Raw genomic sequence first — 19,093 nt, 5'->3', positions numbered from 1 at the left:
ATCCATTTATGTGCTAAATGTCAGATTCTACCTGGGATAGAAACCTCAGAAATACACCAGAGAGATCTAGACCAGGCAGCTTGACATTCCTTCTGTCACTAATGCTGCATCAGTGGACAGAAGCTGAAGAGAAGCTGAGCGTGGTGAAAGCTTTCGTCAGGTTGATGCCTTGCTGATGCTGGGTACTCTGAAAGTCTAGCTCCCAGCCGCCACCCCAGACAATACCAAAAAATGTGCCATTTGAGAGAACTTGTGATTTACTTCTCAGCTTTCTCCTGTAATAAATCTAATCAATGCCCTTCATCACTTTCCCAGGTGATGAAGAAGCTGAAGGACACAGCTTGTCCACATAACATAAAGAAGTCATAAGGTTTTGTTTGAAAGTTGTTATGAGTTTAGTCCTTACTCCTTATTCTGGAACACTGGAATGATCTACAAATGTTTCTCTTAAAAATTACTCATGTCCAACTCCCCAACGTTTCCCAGGGCATTACAACATTTTACTGACTCTACAAGAAGGTTTGCACATGGTAAAAGGGCTCAATATGTTTAAGACATACTCAAAAACTTCATGTGGGAATGGAAAATCCTAGAACAGAGAGCTGGAAGGCTAAGTAATCCTGTTCATTTCAGAGTCTGCGAGGTGCTCTTACCTTTAGTGTCCTGTGGCTTTTGAAGAAACTGTTTTGTGTGTGATTATCTGTGCTTAGTTTTGTGAGCAGTTTTGATTCCCTGTGATTAGTGAGAATGCAAATTTTTTTTAACTTCGTTTACTCCCTTTTTCCTCCCAAAGACCATATCATCACTCTGGAACAAACAAACAAGAAGTAGTAATAAAAGTGTTTCTGTCTCAGAGAATCTAATATTTCCCTCTCCACCCATCACAAAAGGTTTCTGGACTTCCTTAAAGCCAGTGGGCAGTGAAGATGCAGTCCTGTAATACACAGGCAGCCAAAATTCAGCGTCAGAAAAATTCAGTGTCAAAAAGATCTACTGCGCAAGAGCTCTGCACAAACACATTGACACAGGGCCAATCTTCCAAGAAGTCAATATCTAAACTGGCACAAGAGCCAGGGCATGAGGGAAAAAAACCTCAGTGGTCACATGAATATATGGAACAGCCAAAGCACTGAGCAATCATGCGAGCCAACAAAAATTGAACACGAAGATGTGGGCTTCAGTGCATTAACCACTAAGAGATACTTCCTGGACAATCAGGCATATTCACAATTACAATTTCATCTGAAACTAAGCCTCTATTTCTGTTTTTCATCAGATTTCACTGGAATTTGGTCAGCAGGAGCACTTCTGGCACAAACTAAAGACACAAAATATTGAGAAATATTAGAGCAAAATCAGTAACAGAAACAGGCAGGAATTTAGTCAGGCGGACCTCAATAGTCCTCTTAAGATTCCACATAGAACTGAGAAATTGTGTAAATGGTTTTCTTTAGATTCCATGAAAACTGATCAAAGGATGCAGATTTAGAGCAGCACTGATGTCAGATCCTTGACATGCAATAAAGCACAGTAAGTGTGCTTGGATTTCCCATCAGCTGAGACCTTTGTCAGAATTGTCCTCAGGGGACAATTTTCTTCTCTAGAAGGAACTGTTGCAAGTCTCTGGAGATTTTTGTCCTCTTTGAAAGAGAAAATCATTATCTCAGTGCTAAAAAATGAGTCTGCACTGTGCCACAGAACTCGTACTCATATTGTGCCAAGGTGTCTTAGCAGTGCTGTTTTTCATAGCCCAGAGCTATTTACCTCAGCCATTTCCTCAGTTTTTCAGAAAATCATGCAGATTTTCACATGAAATTTTAATTTCCCTTTAGGTAAACAATGAAAATTAACAAAAGGAGTATTTGCCCAAACCTAAACTCCCTGACAGAGCTCCTGGTGAGGGGAAGCATGCCATGACTGCAGTGATGTACGGCAGCCTACAAAGAGCAAGCAGCCAAGTGACATCTCCCCCGAAATCTCATCATGACACACCTCCTGTGTGAAACATTCCAATGGACAGCTGATTTATATGAAGGACAGGGAGAGGACTCTTTTACCCCTAGAAAATGGTGCCATCCTTCTACAAACAGAACCACTCAGACAAAAATCCAGACTTCAGCTGAAAATATTTTTAGTCCATTTTATTCATCACTTTATTGCTGGCTCTTGAACGAAGTATGTTGAGAAAGACAGCTCTGGGACTGACACAATTTAAATCTATCACCATCTGCACAGCATAAAAGAACAAAGACACTGCAGCATGAGTGGCCAAAGCTCCAGAGGTCCCGAAACATAATTTTTTAACCTTATAAGGCTGGCCTAAGTTTGCATCTGGAAGGAGAGCACCTGAAGGCTGCCAAAGGGGACTAGCTGCCCATTCCCATTTCAATGGGTAATAAATTAAGATCCAAATCTTCCAGTAATTCAGAAAAGAACAAAACAAACATCACCTTATCCTCTGCTATGTGAAGAGCAACCCTGCTAAGAAAACAGTAACTCTGTAACTGAACACACAACTGGGAACATTCAGATTAACAAGAGCTAAGTGGCAAGATCTTCCTTTTGGTAGGTTGGTGGACTTGTCCATCTCTCCTGTGGATACCTTCGTATTAGTGAGGGAGCCATGGAGGCCATCTGCAAAGTTGACTGACTCTTCTTTATATAGCAAAGCTTTATTTTTGTTAAATTACAGTCTGACAGCTACAGAGTTCTGTACACTTCATTTAACATGTGGCTTTGTGAACCTCACGAGTTCTGACATTTCTAGGACAGGCTGAGCCATCAATACCTCTTGTGCCTCCGGCCAAAAAGTGTAAGGAGAAAGTCTGATGTCATTATGGTCAGAAATCATCTTTTCTTTTGTGCTCTGTCCGAAAAAGCTTTTGGAAGGAATATCAGCAACCTCATAATGAGCATTGTGACTGAGAGAGGGAGGAAGTGGAAAAATTAATTAAACACATTTAGTTACACAAGTGTTGCCAGTGGCTATTATCTGTGAGTAAGGCAGTATCTGAAAGGGAAAGGCTTCAGGTTTTGTACATAGGCATAGGATTAGACAAGAGTGTTTGGTGACCTGTTGCCAATGCTACATTCTTTGTGATGAGGTTTTAGGTTTAGGCAGAGCTGAGATATTCCTATCTTTGCTTCAGGCAGAAGCAGACAATCTGATTAATGGGGGATTAATTCCATCTAACTCCAGCTATCCAGAAATGAGGTGTCCATTTCAAGGCTTTCTCTGTTATCATTGGAAGAAGATCTGCTGCTGCAGAGCTTGACTTCAAACAGAGATATCCCAGCCTGTTCTGCAGGTACTAGCTAACTCTGCATTCTGGGTGGTTTAGGTTAGGCTAGCTAGATCCCATCCTTTTTCCCTCCTTTGTTTCATCTGGCATAACAGGATAGCAGTGTCTCTAGACTCCAAGACTGGCACAGACTCTCCCTTTGCTATATGTTTATACCACCCAACACCCTCTAAAATTTGAAAAGTAGGCAGTAACAAAGAAGATGTCCAGGGCCAATTTACATGAATAATGAGAACTATTTGCTTGTCTTATGGAGAAAACTGGGTGACAGAAGTGAGGAAAAAAATGACAATTCCTTTTCAGGCCTCCAGAGGCTACGCAGCAGGTCCCATGTTAGCTTTCTGTGACACATGCCTTAAGGCATTGTAACTATGATATTGTATATCTATGGTATTTGAGTTCATGACTCATCTACATGAGTATCTAGTGAAGCAAAAATTGGTGCAAAACTTATGATAGCAATCACCAGTACAGTTGGGCAGCTGAATGCTGTAACTAACTCTGGTGATTTGCTTTTTGTCAGAGCACCCAGTAACACATTATTAAGAGCATCTTAAATCATCCTGCATTACCTGCTTAAGGAGAAACGTAAATACGGAGATATAATTGAATCCAAAGCATGTGTTGAGCTGGAATGTGCATAAAAGGCCAGGAAAATTTCAACGGTCATTCATTCATTCATACTACAAAAGATGCAGCAGTTTTGAATCAAAAGTGGCAGGACACCCCTTGGCTTCAGGGTGCCAATTCAGCTAAAACATTCCAGAGCCACAAATGTAAACATTTCAGGAAAACACAATGAAGAGCAAAAACTGTCACAAAGTGACAACCGGGCATCACAGCAAGTTGGTGCCATGTCAAACATCAGCACCAAGACAGGCAAGGGCATGTCAGTGCTTGTCTGACATATTTATGCTGTCAATGAGATGCAGCTTGACAAGGAAGAGCAAAGGGTGAAATTCCCCGAGTAGACCCACGGGGAGCAAGCAACAATGACAGCTAACATCTTCTGGAAGTAAAGTGTTGCTGGCTCAGCCAAAAAGGACTCCCTGTTTAGAGTTTAGAGATGGCTAGAAGCCTTGCAATTCAGAAATAGTCAAAGTTTGGAAGAAGGTAAAAAAGGAAAAAAGAGACACCTTTTTTGCAAAGACACCTCACTTTCCTTAGCCACCTCTATGGCCAGTAGAAACTTTTCAGGTTAACCAGTTTGTGTTTAAGTCTACTAACTTGTGTTTTTTCAAAATTAGATCTCTCAAACAGAAAATGCTTAATTCTGAGAAGGTAAACCATTAAAATTCAAAGCCAGCCTGATAAACATCTCTATATTTTACTGGTGTGATAACCTGAACCCACTGAATACTTTGTTATTTCTTACACAAAAAGCCAGCAAAGAGATTTCCAAGTCCTATTTTGTTTCTCTTGTTTCTATAGTTTGTTTCATCCTTCCACCTTCAACCTAAAAATTCCACTGTGAAGAAATTCTTATCAGTATGGTTGAAGTTGGCAAAATACAAGCCAAAGAAGAAGAAGATATGGTTTGGAAAACATAGATTTCAGTGTTGTTCCTTTGCACATCCTTTTCCCCCAGAAAATCATCCTTTCTCACCCCTTTGGCCAGAGGGAAACTGTAAGAAGTAAGATGGAAATCTGGGAGCAGCAGAATAAGCTCCATGAAGAAAAATTCAAGTACCATGTAGAAAAAGGATAATACACGATGTCACTCTAAGGAGACCTGTTTACAGACAGCAACAGCTGATTGGCAAGACATTGATAGCTGATTTCCCTGAAAATGGGAATATGTATCTGTGTGTTTGTGTCTGTGCATGCAGATACATTTTTACTAATCATGTTAGGTAGGGAAGGCCCTAATAGAGCAAGTGCAAAGCATGCTTGAAATTGACACACTGTGTTAATCTAAACCCCCTGATGATCCTGTCCTGTCCAGATTAGGTGCATCACAGCATGTCATGGTACAGAAGCATGCACCCATAAAATCCCAAATGGCTGTGCAACGCTCATATCTGCTGAGCTGCTAAATCTGCTTTGGACTCTGGAAAAAAGTAGTTATGCTACAGTTCAATGAGTTCACCAGTTCATTTTCAGGAGGAGGTAAAACTGAGAATTCTAACTGGGCAAAAGAATTTTCATCGTCGATGCAGGAAGTGGCTGCAAACCTTGAATGACCTTGTGCTCTGTTTTAATATGTTGTCTGAACTTCAAAATTTGCCCGTTTTTACACGCATTATTTTAAGAGTTCTGTTCCTTGAAAAAGAGTACTCAGTTAACTTAAGCACACCCAGTTCTCCACTTGCAAATGAGAAAACCTTGCCTGAGAAGTTTTCCCATGAATTACCTACCCACAATTATAACCTACACCTTCTTAGATGGAAATCTGTGGGCAAGCATAGCAACAAACTTTCAAGCCATGCAACAAGTCCACCTCACTCTATACTGGGCACCACTGTGCACAGTTTCCAGGATTACTTGTTTCTCTCATTCTGCATCAGGCTAAGCATGACTATAAGGCTGGGGTGCAAACCCCAAGCTTTTAACAGGAATGCCGTGTGTGTTTTAGCAGACTCCTCCTGCCATTACAAAAAGCCTCTAGAGAGCACTGTATAAAATGGTGAAGCAGCTGGCAAGAGGCTGTTGCCTTGGGACTGGTCATTGCTCTTGCAGAAGGATGGGCTTCCTGGAGAAGCTGTATGAAATGCTGGCATGAATATTCTGCATTATCATTTGGAATGGCAATGAAATGTGAACATTATCACAAACTGTCACCATTTATATATGGCTTGTGTACAACTGTGACCGCAGGTAAACCTGTCAAGATACGAGGTCTGCTATGAGTCTAAGACAGGTGGTGCAGGGGAGGGTATATGCCAAAGAGTGATATGCAAGCACCCAAAGAGACCTTGGGGAAGCAGGGAGGAGACACATAGCCATTTTGCAGACAGCTTGAGACTGTCCAACTCTGGAGGGCCAAGGCCACAGACTTGTTCTGGTCTTGCAAGGCAGTGTGCCAGCAAAGCTGCCCAACAGCTGAAGTTGTTGACATCTCTTCCTTTCTCCCTGCTGGTGCCTTAACCAGATAATGCCCAAACACTAAGAGTGCAGAAAGGCTTTTATCAGCCTTCCACAGTGCACTGTCAGGGCCATGCTAAGACAGCAGAGGTGTTTGTCATCCCTTACACAGCTTCAGAGAAGTGACAGTGCTACTTCTTGATGGCAAGAACTGTGTAAACCCATGAAACAAAAATATTGCAAGTTCTGCCCTGCTGAGGAGATCTCTCTGAAGCAGATCTCCTCCTCTAATGCACTAGTATTAAACCTTTGCAAACAAGTGGAACAACTTAATAAATCATTAGGCAAAGCGTTTCCAGTGGCCCTTCTGAACTTCATTCCTTCAGTTTCTAAGTATCACTTAGTGGCCTGTTACTCTGCTCTCTTCTGCAGTTCATGACTAAAATAGAATGGCTACAAAGCTACAGGGAAGATACTGATGGACAGCTCTGCAAATTGTTCCAACTGAACCATAAAACTGTCAAACAAATGATACATGTTAGTTGTGATGGCCCTGTGCCTCCCAGAAATAAAGTGAATCCTTAATGGAAGATTTTAGTAAGGAATTAAACATTAATTAGGGCATATATGAGATAGATATAAAAAGCATTAGAGACAAACCGCAGGTTTGCTGTAGCAGTGGTAGAATGAAAGATAGAGAAGTTATTTTTAAAGTTTGGTTTCTTGACTGGTTATGAGCAATAAGACTGAGAAGACCATATGAAAGAGGAACACATCTTTATTCCTTGTTTTGAAATGGATAGTGGCCCAAAGCCCTTAGTTTTGTTTATTTGCGTCACAAGCACAGTGCTGTGAGAGTACTTATCTTGTCAGTTACTGACATGGTTCCTAATTGGAAGAGTTTCTAATGACTCACAAGCTCATGTGATAGCCACAGGAGGTCTAATACGGAAATTAAGGTTATACTTGGTGTCAAAGTGACAAATAGCTCTGTAAGGGAGAAACAGTTTTAACTGAGTACAGCTGGGTTGACTTGTTTAGACAAAATGAGCCAATGTAAGCTTTCCAAAGGACTCATAGAGTAGCCATTCTCATTTTTCTAGAAGACTCTTTGATTTATTATTATTTTTGCCTCTGCCTCTCTTAGCCAACACAAAACACCAGTTACAATCCACGTCCTGTGGAACAAACAAGCGTGGATGCATAAATCCTGTGTCTTTCAGTTTTGGGGGCAGGCTTCCAAACCTGTATTTATTAATTGTTGACTGCCATCTAATCTGAATTTCAATTTCCATCCATGAGTCATCTTTCATATTAACACAACCAGCATCACAGATTTCCAAAACTCGCTTTCAGACCAGACACAGAGAATTTAATTCTAATTCACAAAAAAAAAAAAAAAAGTGTCTCTTGGATTCTGTTTATTATGACATTATGATAATGGATAATTTAACTGATCCATTAAGAACAGATATATAAATAATAAATATTTCCATCTGGATCAGCTGCAAACCAAAAGCTGGCACAAATCTTGTAGCATCCAAGAGGACCTCGAAACTGTAACTATAGTTTAAGAATTTGCTCTTGCCCAGTTACCAGTGACTGATCTCAACTTCCACTTGTTTAGTAACATGAAGTGTAATTCAGTGCTGTAAAATGTCCACTGGTTAATGTTTTTTTGCATGGTAGTACACAGCACTATCCCTGTTGAACCACAGACCCTGAAAGTTTCCCCTCTGGTCTTCAGTTATTCCCACTCACATAGGAGAAAGGTGGTGATAGAGGATAAGAGAGATTCATTCCCCTTCCTGTTCAGCTCCAGTGCATATAAGGAATCAGAAAGTTGCAGACAGTGTGATTTTCTCCTGCAACTATACCCTAGATCTTTGAGAGGTCTTAGTAGTCAGGAGGTGTGACTGAGGACTGGTAGAAAGCAAATGTCACCCCTGTGTTCAAGAAGAGCAAGAAGAAGGACCCGGGGAACTACCATCCAGTCAGCCTCACCTCAGTCTCTGGAAAGGTGATGAAGCACACCATTTTGGAGAACATCTCTATCCACATGGTTGACAAGAAGGTGATCAGGAGTAGTCAGCACGGATTCACTGAAGGTAAATCATGCTTGACCAACCTGATAGCCTTCTATGATGAAACAACCACCTGGAAGGATGAAGGGAGAGCCATGGATATTGTCTACCTTGACTTCTTTTTGAAAGCTGTTGGCAGAGCAAGCTGTGGAAACCAACTTCCCATGCCCTGTCCACCCAGTGTAATGATGCCAGTTCTAGGAGCAAAGATAGCACCAAAGACTGTCAAGGTTTGAGGGCTAAATCTGTTCTTTCTTCCACACTCAGCCTCCCTTCCTTCAAAGCAAGAGGTGGAACGTGCTCTGACCATAGGTAAATATATGCAAATCCACATTCCACCAAAAGACCTAAACGAATTGAAAAAGAAATGACTATGTGGGTTGCCACACAAGTAAAGGGTAATTTTTGCCCTGGGTAGATGATGCAGCCAAAGAGGAAATTGAGGAAATAAGGTGGTTTGTGAGGAGGATGCGAGGCAGTGTATCATCCTCAGCTAAGCAATATAGTTCTGCCTCTCCTCTACATGACCCCAGTCAAAAGAGATGTGACTGCCATTTAACATCAATGCTAGTCTTTCTGGTACCTCTGCAACACTCTCCCTACATCATAAAATAAATTTTGCTGTGGGCAAAAGGGAATACAGGTTACATGTGGAGCTCATAATTTATCATTAGACTAATTAAAGTCTCTACAGTCCAACTAAATACAGGAGATTACTATCTTTAGTTCAGCTACAGTAGAATCAACATCCTGAAAATAAGAATAAGACTGTCCAGGGACACTAAATTCCTACTATCCATCCCTTTCTTCTGTCCTTAACTTTAGCCCCCCATTGTCCTTCTGAGAACTAAGACTAAGGGAAGACATAAGTTCTCCCTAAACAGAAGGTGGACATCACACTGAGTCCTTGGCATGCCAATTTCTTCATCAAATTCAGGCTCTTGGTCACTGTAGGGTGGCTGCCTGAGCCCCATTTTGGGCTCTTTTTGATGTTTTCTTAAAAAATCTGGTTTGCTTTCATTAGTTCCCAGCTAAACTTTGACACTTGGACACAGTGTACCTCTTTGCTCAGGGACAGTGGAGTAAACCCAGAGCTGTACAACCGGCAGCAAAATCTTTCAGATTTATTTACTGTAGCAAAGCAATCTCCCTGAGTCATGTTGAATCAAGGTGGATTAGGAGGTGACATCGGGGCGATGAGGTCCATGTTCCTGTTAAAACGAGAAAGCATTTATCAAGTAACCCCAGGCTTTATAGACTGGGTGAAAGCCAGGGTAATATGACAGATACCACAAATGCAGAGATGTCAAATCCTGGCCTTGAATGTATATCCCTGGCTTTGGGATATTAGAGATATGCACATGGATGATGTTTAGAATTTCAAGCATTCACATAATACCATGTTAAATTTATTGTATTCGAAAAGCAAGTCCCAGCACAGGCAATCACCACCAGGGAGGAGGTATTATGTCTGTCTGCAACCTGCACAGCCTGTTGGCACAAACCTAGTGCTAGAGGTACTGCAGGTCTTGAAGCAGCGTAAGACCATCATAAGACCGTCCCATCGAGGGGAAAGGCAACAAATAGCTGCAGGACACATCCAGTTCAACTACTCATTCCAAAGGGTGGAAATGAGTTAGTGAAGAGGAAGAAGGAAATCCTGGAGCTCACAAAGCCCACCAGGTCACAAGTAAAAGCTGTAACATTGTCATAAGCTGAGCTTTAAAAACAAGACCTCCATACGAAAAGCAGCACCAAGATCCATGCTGCGTTGCTGACACGAGTCCCGGTGTGAAATACGTATGTCTGAAACCTTCAGTATATTGCAGAAAATTATGAGCAGCAGCAACTAGGGGGATGGGTGTACGGAGCTGCTAGACTTCTGCAAGGAACAAGATCATTTCAGAGTTAGATTTTACAAGGTTGCCAATGCTATGGAAGCTATGGAGACACACGAGCCAGAGCACAATTTCACAGTATGCCATCTCCAGCCTACCAGCAGTCAGTTGAGTCAAGGCTGGTCTAATTCTCTCCTACCTCTGTTCCTGTGCTTCTTCAGTTGCAGACTAACAGGAACTAGAACCACACGGTGTCATGTCTCTGCAGCTTACCTGTCCACAACAAAACAAACTGACCCACAAAGGAGATGCTTCCCATCCAGTCAGCCAGAGGAATTATCCTCGCACCAGTTGTCTTGCTGTTGGACCTGACATATGGGAAACATCAGCAACAGGCAAGCAGTGGCAGGGAAGAAGAGCAGGACCAGTCCTTTCGGCAGAAGTCCTGGTTAGACTGGATTAGATGTAACATGAAACTTGAGACTATTCAGATGAGTCCATCTGCTGCTGAGTCCGAAGACCAGCTGCTACCATGTGGAAATGTGGAGTTTTCCAAGAAGTAAAGATTCTTTTAGGCCCTGGAATGCCTCGTCATTAATAATAGTTAGCTGTTATAAAAACTACCCAGATAGCTCTAGATGATTTCCTAGGCTTCAGTTTCCATATGTTATAGCAAAATTCTTGTTCCTGCCATGTGGCATGATTAGATGGCTATGTGACAAAGCCATCTTGGCATTTCCAGTAATGTTCTTTGAAGCCAAGTTTGTAATTCAATTAAGTGCTGAAGGCGATGGAGGCATCTGTACAGAAAAGCATGTGCACACACACACACAGATTTCTTGTTACCTCCAGACAGAGAAACAAATGTAGCAGGAAGAGTTACCTGCTCCCTGACATTCCTGAAGGAGCCTGGAATGACTGTGTTCCCAAAACATCTGCAGGGATGCTGCAGGGAGTGCAGCTGGGTCCAACTGCCTTACACAGTCTTTCTCAGAGGAATTATTCAAGCTCAGGAGTAACAGATTTTATATCTCTCATCTGCCTAGCTTGAGACATTGGAGGATTTTACACTGGCCAGATAGCTGGGAAGGTCAGCCTCAACTTACTGGAAAGGGCCAGTGCACAGTGCTGCTCTCCATTCCCTGTGCCTTTGTGCCTTCTCAGAAATGCCTCAGGACAGGAAGAGCTCTCAGTCTTTGCAGGAAGACAGGAGGAGGCCGCTGTAAAATCCCCAGTGTACTTTGGGTGGGAGTGTCAGCTATGGGAAATCTCCCTGGTAAAATGCTCCACAGAAAAACTCCCACTGGACACTTCCCAGCCCTTGGATGAGCACAAAGTCAAAGGCAGTAGGGGAACCTCCCTTTGACTAGGGTCTTTGTCATGGCTTTGCTTAACCATCTCTAAAACTATGCTCAAAGCAAGCTGGACATAGGTGTTCTACTCTGAATCAAACTTTTACACCTGGCAGACTGTTTGCTGGAGGTCATCTGTGGTAACCCTGGCATTTGCCCTTCCCCCAGAAGAAGAGGCTTGGGAGACTTGTGGAGTAGACCACTGGATTTCACCAGTGTAGCCTGGCATTTGACCTGCAAAAGCTGCCAGCAACATGTTGGTCCTTTTGACTACCTTGCTTGGGAAAAAGCAAGTCTTATGGCCCCGGCTGCTCACCCCACAGCAGCCCTGAGATGTTTTGGGAACAGAGGCATATGGGGCTCCTTCACAGGGAGCAGGTAACTCTTTCTGCTGCATTTTCTTTCTCTGGCAGGAGGCACCAGAGCAGCTGTGGTGAGCAAAATAAGATTTTCTGCTAGGAATTGCAGTTCTTTGGAAGTACCCTGAAATATCTTATTAGATGCTTTATCAGACATGGAAGAGAAACTCGGGGGTGATGCAGAGTTGCACGCTTTTGTGTATCTCCTGTGGCAGGAGTTTTGCCTTATCTTCTATGTCCCAACTTCAGGTCTGATGTGCGCTCTTTGCCTGGCTAATCTCTGCAGGTTCCCTGGTGTGGGCATTGTTCCAGAGGCTCACAATTTCCCCTGCTAAATCCAAAGCCTCTACTGGAAATCAGACTGGAGTACCCCATCCACCCAATTAAACAGAACCAATGAATACAAAATGAGATGCTGCCGTGGTATTCGTGGATGTGGAAGGGTGGCTCACTTCCACATTTTACTTTGAGCTGGCAAGGCTTGATGAGATTCCTGAAGGCACAGCAATAGGTAAAAGAGAGGGATCCCAAGGAAGAGGTTTTCCCACAGAAAACCCAGTCCTCAGGTACAAGTGGTAACAAACAAGTGTTTAGAAAATCAAGCTAGAGACTGTGTACGATTAAGCGCTTTTAAAGCACTTCATGGAATCATAAAATGTTAAGGGTAGGAAGGGTGCTTTTAAAGATTACCCAGCCCCAATCCCCCCTGGCATGAGCAGGGACACCTCTCACTAGACCAGGTTGCTCAAGGCCTTATCCAACCTGGCCTTGAACACCCCCAGGGTTGGGGCATCCACAATCTCCATGGGCAACCTGTTCCAGTGTCTCACCACCCTCACAGTAAAGAATTTCTTCCTGATATGTAACCTAAATTTCCCCTCTTTCAGTTTGTACCCCTTACCCCTTGTCCTATCACACAGTTCCTGATGAAGAGTCTCTCTGGCTTCCCCCCTGATGGGGGCCCCTTTGGATACTGGAAGGTTGCCATGAGTCTCCACGCAACCTTCCCTTCTCCAGGCCGAACAGCCCCAACTTTCTCAGCCTGTCTTTGTAGGGGAGATGCTCCAATCCTCTTATCAACTTCGTGGCCCTCCTTTGGACTGGCTCCAACAGGTCCATGTCCTTCCTGGAGGGCTGAGGGCCCCGGAGCTGGATGCAGAGCTCCAGCTGGGGTCTCACCAGAGCAGAGCAGAGGGGCAGAACCCCTTTCCTCGGCCTGCTGGCCACGCTGCTTTGGATGCAGCCCAGGACGCGGCCGGGCTTTCAGGGCTGGGGCCGCACACTGCTCCCTGCCGTTCTGAGATCAACAAACACGCTCAGCCTCCAGCAGCCGACACGCTCTGGATCCCGCCCACAGGCCCTTCCGGGGAAGGGAGGCCGTCCCGCTCCCGCCACGCCGCCCTTCGCCGCGGGCGCGGTGCCGGCGGTGTGCGCTGCCCTCGCGTGGGGCGCGGGGGAAGCGCAGCGGCCGCCGCCGCCGCCCGCCCGCCCCGCGGCATCCTCCGGGCGGGAGCGTCCCGGTGGGCCGGCGGCGCCGGGACAGCGGCCGCGGCCGTGCGGGGCGGCGAGCAGCGCCGCAGGCAGCGAGGCCGCGGGGCTCCGGGGGGCGGGCGCCGCTCGGCCCCGGGGCGTGCCCTGGCACGTCGGCAGCGGGCGCCGGTGGCGCTCGGCGGGCCCCGCCGCCGTCCCGCCGCCATGGGGCCGCTGCTGTGGCTGCTGCTGGTGCCGCTGGGCGCGGGCTCCCCGGCGTACGAGGTGTACGTGGATGCCCGGCGGGCCGAGCGGCCCCTGCAGCACTTTTGGAGGAGCACTGGCTTCTGGTAAGCGCGCACGGCCTGGCCCTGGGCCCCTCCGCCGGGGCTCTCGCCTCGGCTGCCTTCCGCCCTCTCGATCCCCGGGGCGTGCGGACTCTGCCTTCCAGGAGGAACCGAGGCTCTCCCGAGCCTGCTGCCGTGGGGTCAGGGGGCCTTGCTGCCCCTCGATGCTCAGTTTCTGCTGCACTAGCTCCACCAGTGTAGAGCAGAATGTGGGATGTGGCCAGTTAGTGTGAACTGGCCAAAAAAATAGGCCCGGGCGACATTCCCTCGCCGAGTTGCTTCATTGCCCCCTCGAACACGCGAAGACCTTCCTCTTCCCCCAGCAGAGCGCATATGTTGATACTCTGAACTCATTTCCTTTACTTTTCAGTGTTTCCATTGCCACGGCCTCTAAATAGGCCCAGGCAAAGCTTCTGATAGTTCTGGGACTATCAGACAAAAGACTGATATTTCTAGGAGTTTGTTCCTCTTGACAGACACTTTCCAGGTGCACCATCTTCCTGATGTGGCTGGTGAGTCTGGTTGCCCTAAGTCAGGGGGGTGGCTGGGACCATGAAAAAAATGTCATCGCCGCCGCCCTGTATCCTGGTAGTGATTTGATTCTTGGAGAAAGCCCAGTCTTGCTGAGCTAACTGGGTTAGGGTTAGCCTTCAGGTTTTGTCGGATACATGTAGGCTTCTAGCAGGCTTGAAAGCAAGAGATGGTACATTCTGCTGCCATGCTTGTATCTTACTCTAAACGGATTATGACCTCCTCAGTTTAGGCGTGCAGTGGATTAAATAACACATGTATGGAAAAGAGTTGCAGTAGGAATGGAATCAGCAGCATGTGCTTTGGAAAAAAGGAATTTGTGTCCTTTTTCTTTTTGTATAAAGCATAAAGGTACCCCAAGTCAAAAGTTGCAACTTTTTTTTTTAATTTTCCATGTTGTTGGGAAAACAGAACAGGACCTAAAATACATTCTGATTAAGAGAGATGTTTGAGTTTTCCTGATTTTTTTTTTGCTTTTTTTGTTTCATTTTTTTTTCTTTTAATTTTTGCTTGCAATGTTAGGAAACATTAATGAAAACCTGCCTTAAAAATAGTATGTGTAGCTCATTTAAACAGCACCCATGATTTTAGTTGTGTGAAAACCTTTGGAAAGCTGCAAACACGAAAGGCATGTGAGGGAAAGGCAGAGGAGCAGCAGCAGAGGCTCTCCATGGGTCAGCAGCTATTCAGTTATAACACTTGGCCAACAGTGGTATTTCTCAAGCTCCCTTGAAAGCTCACACAGTGGCACAACTGGGTTCCAGCTGTTAAAGCTTCTTTTCTGTGTCACAGTTTCAGACAGCTGGACAAGGGCACAGCTGTGGATCAGCAGCTGATAAAGCCTGGGAGCAAGGCTTGAGGTTCTCTTGGATGGGCACTTTGCACTCAGAAAAGGAAAGGACAGATACTGATATCGTACTGATATCACCACTAACGAAACCCACTGTTCTGTCAGCTCTCTTTTGTGTCTTATCATGGTTTCTGCTAGATTTCTCTCTAGCAGAGTCTGAGTTTCAGAGTGTTTATTCAGCGCGGACTAAGCAAAAATATGTGAATGCTCTGTGACTTTCCAACTTTGCCACTGTTGAACTGAAGCCAGTTTGAATTTCAGAGTAGTAGTAGAGCACTCTTTCATAATCTGGTAGTTAACACTGTTGTCATCCACTGGAACAATTAAAAGTACCCAAATGGCTCATAGATTTTTAGTAAGAGTAGAGCCAGTAACTTCTCAGTCTCCCTTGTGTGACTTGAAGCAATCTTACGGAGATGGTTTTTAAGTGCCTTTTATGCTGATAAAATTGCAGAGGGGGCTCACGTATACAGGCTGAATTGTGTTAAGCCCTATTAAGAGGATGTGTTGTGTGTCAAGACACACTTTCAGATAAGGATGCAGGAGGTGTAGATAGGCAGTATCTCAGTTGTGTCAGGTTCTTGTTCAGGTGGGGTCAGGCTTTTCTCCCTTTGTGCACAGATTGGTTATACAGTAGCAGGTTCGTTCCACAGAGTCCTTGGTGGTGGGATGAATAAGTGGAGGGGTACAGAGGAGGAAAGGATGACAGTATGACTCTTCCCAACACAGTTGCAGTCAGCACAAGTGTAGTCCACACATCATAGGAGACAGAACACAACAGACAAAGCATAAACTGGATTGGTTTTTGACTTAAACAGATAATATACAGTGTGCCGTTAGAGCACAACTCCTCTCTTGCTGCAGTGTGAAAACATGTGGAAGTATTTTACCAAGCCTTAGGGGCAGTGCTGTTTTATCCTTCCTGTAGTACAAATGCTTTACCATTCAGAATGTACACATTACCAAGAGGCTTAGTGGAAGTCCCCAAGGATGACCAAACCTAGTGAACCGTGCAGCATTCTAAGTTTCTGACTTCCATCTTGCAGCTATTTATTGGTGGAGATAGGGACAACAGAAGTTTGCTGCAGTGTAATGTTGATTTCAATGGAATAAGCAGACAGCAGAGTCACGTTAGCATGATTGTGGCTGTGTAGCTGTGAGCCTGTTAAGCTGCTTTCAGCGTCAAGCATGGGAAGCTCAAGCCACATGTTACCGTGCTTCCTTATGCTTAGGGCTGAGTTGAACATGGCTGAAGAATATGAAGGCTCTGAGCATCTAATTCTGCTTCTAACAAGTGTAGCTTCTACAGCAGAGCACGAATTGATGTCATTGCATGAAGGTCAAGCCCATATTTTCCATACTACAGACGTCAGCAAATCTGACTTCCATTCCAGAGCCTAAGAGACGCTGAGCTCCCTTATCATTAGGTACTCAAACAGGTTGACTGCCACTGTATGGTTTCCTAGGGCCACTGCTGCCTGAGATTGCTGTCTGTGCAGTAATGACTGCCTGTAACGCTTTCCTGTGAGCGTGCCAATGAGATACACCCAAGTTATGTTCCACTTTGGCAAACCCCATGTATAGCCAGTTAGCCCCAAATAAGCTGCAACTGCGTTTTGCTTTCACCTCATGTCAGACAGTGCTCCTCATGCTGAGTGGGATCTTGCAGTTGGTGTGGGGACTTAGCATAGGCGTCTTTGCATACCCAGTGATGCTGTTACTTAATGTTGCAATGTGTTGTTTCTTTTCTGTCCCTCTTTTCCTGAAGCCCTCCTTTACCTCACAGCCGTGCTGACCTGTTTGACCTGAGCAAAGACCAAGAGCTGAACCTTGCCTACGTTTCTTCTGTTCCACATGGTGGCATTGAACAGGTTCGAATTCACTGGTTACTGGAATTAGTTGCTCTTAGGTAAGCAAACACCTCAAGTCAAAGTCTAGGAAAACTTAAATTAAAAGATCCAACAGGTGCTCACTTTGATATTTATCTTTGTCTACTTGCAAGCTGGGCATGTCTTTGCTTCCTTGGAAGTCAGTTATGTTCCAACAGATGAGAATTATTTTGAGGTTTTATGAGGTTGAGAAAGAGGGAGCTTCTGTTGAGAAGCTGAGGGACTAGAAAGATGGCTTACTTTTTAGTCCTTTAATTTAGGAGACATGATACAGCAAAAAAAGTCCCACGAAGATTGATACAAGCCTGATTTACTGAGAGATCCAAATGAAAACTGCCACTATTTTACTACTATTTCTATCTTCCTTCTACCTAACTTGGAAGTTACTTTTTGCATCCTGAACCCACCTGTGCACTGCGTCAGTTGACAGGTAGTGACAACTAAAATGGTGAATTCGGGTAATACCAGTTAATACCCTCTTCCAGAAGGATTCATATACAGATAGCATTTCTAGTTCTAGGGAAATACATGTCAGACTTTGAGAGGACAACGTTGGAATTCGTTGCCTTTCAAGTCCCATTTTAACTCAGTTTAAATGCACTCATACCAATATGCCCAGTGGAAATAACCAAATACAGATGCCTAGAGCAGGGGCTATGAGGGAAGACAAAACGTAAAAACCCCATCAAAAGTTGTAATAGCTCTTAAAGTTTTGCCTGGCTCAGACTGTTGCTGAGCATATTTACAATCCACATTACTGTGGCATGTGCTATCCCGATGCAGAACAATGGGAATTTATCATTTTTGAGAAGCAACAAGGGGAAGGAGAGGAAACAAGAGGAAGCAACTGTGGAAAAGGGATGTGAGCAAAAGAGTTGCATGTTTCGAAGTGTGCATTAGGAACAGAAGTTTTCTTCCTTGTTATTAGGGTGTGCTTGTGTATGTAGATTTTTTGGGAAGGTGATGAGAAGCCCTGCACAGAGATAAGTGTTGTATCTGTAGCCCAGAGTGGCCTCTATGTTAGTCCATCTGTGAGTATAGCAGGTAACAGAGCTCCTCGCGCTCATCTTTCCCTGTGGAAGTTTCCAGTGAACACCCTTTCCTCTACTGTGTCTCCCTCTCTTACTGGACTGTGGGATTTGTACGCTTGCAGTGATCCAGGGGCAAGGGCAACTACCAGTGCTCACCATTGCTGAGGTCCCTGTCTTGGATCTCAGAAGTTTCTCCTGAGATGGCTTGGGTCTTTCAGGTTTCTGTAGCCATCTGACTTAGGAAGAATCTGTGAGTACCTTCGAAAAGAAAGTAGCCACATCTACAGTCGGAGCCCAGAATCCCTCCTGGCAGCCTGTCTTAGCTGTGCCATGTGTTGAATTGGGCTTTCCAAATGAGGGAAAGGAATGCATCTGTCATGGATTCTGCTCAGCCTTTTTGGGAAGTGAGGCACTGAGTCTTTCAAAGTGGGGTACAATCCTTCACACAATTAGAATTCTAGGAGCATGGAAACTTATCAGTCAATCAGGAAGTCCCCAGCAAAGCTGGGTACTTCCTCAAGGGTAGGATTCTAACCCACTATCCTTGATATTTAGCCCAGCCTTGACATGTGGTGATTAGAAACTTTGCTACTGTTTAGAACCAGGCTTAAAACTCTTCATTTTGCAAAAAAAAATGTGCATTTGTCAAAGGCAAGGAGACATTTGAGTTGTGGAAGGACAACCAGTGGTCTGAGTGTCAGCAGTGATTTGGAAAGGGAGAGAGCATGGAGCGTGCAGACAAACATTGGAATTGAAAAAAGCAACGGGCAGGAATGCAAGTAGGAGAAGGAGAGGTCCAGTCCTGACGCCGAATTTTGCGCGTGTGCAGTTTTCTTCCTGAACCAGCGGTTTCCAGAAGGATGTAGAGGTTTTGAGTGAGAAACCTCCAGCAGCGGAACTGTGTTATGTCATGGGGTCAGTGAGTAGAGAAGAGTTCATGGAATGTGAAAATGGGCGCTTGACTGAAGAGGAACACTTAGAGAAAACAGAGGACTCGGAGGTACCACCTCTGTGGA

At 44.7% G+C, this 19,093-nt stretch overlaps 1 protein-coding gene across 1 annotated transcript in view; it reads left to right on the top strand.

Moving 5' to 3' along the window:
• The first annotated feature begins 13,593 nt into the window (after window positions 1-13,593).
• IDUA (iduronidase, alpha-L-) overlaps window positions 13,594-19,093 on the top strand; it is a 45,064-nt gene continuing 39,564 nt past the window's right edge. The window contains exons 1-2 of the mRNA XM_017822459.1: window positions 13,594-13,779; window positions 16,926-17,066. Of these exons, the coding sequence (XP_017677948.1) occupies window positions 13,655-13,779; window positions 16,926-17,066 (266 nt within the window). The 5' untranslated portion in view covers window positions 13,594-13,654. The remainder of the gene's footprint in view (window positions 13,780-16,925; window positions 17,067-19,093) is intronic.

This window comes from Lepidothrix coronata, unplaced genomic scaffold, assembly GCF_001604755.1.
Source record: "Lepidothrix coronata isolate B3197 unplaced genomic scaffold, Lepidothrix_coronata-1.0 Scaffold98, whole genome shotgun sequence".
Lineage (NCBI taxonomy): Eukaryota > Metazoa > Chordata > Aves > Passeriformes > Pipridae > Lepidothrix > Lepidothrix coronata.
Note: the sequence above shows the minus strand (reverse complement) of the source record. Positions and strands in the feature narration are given on the sequence as shown.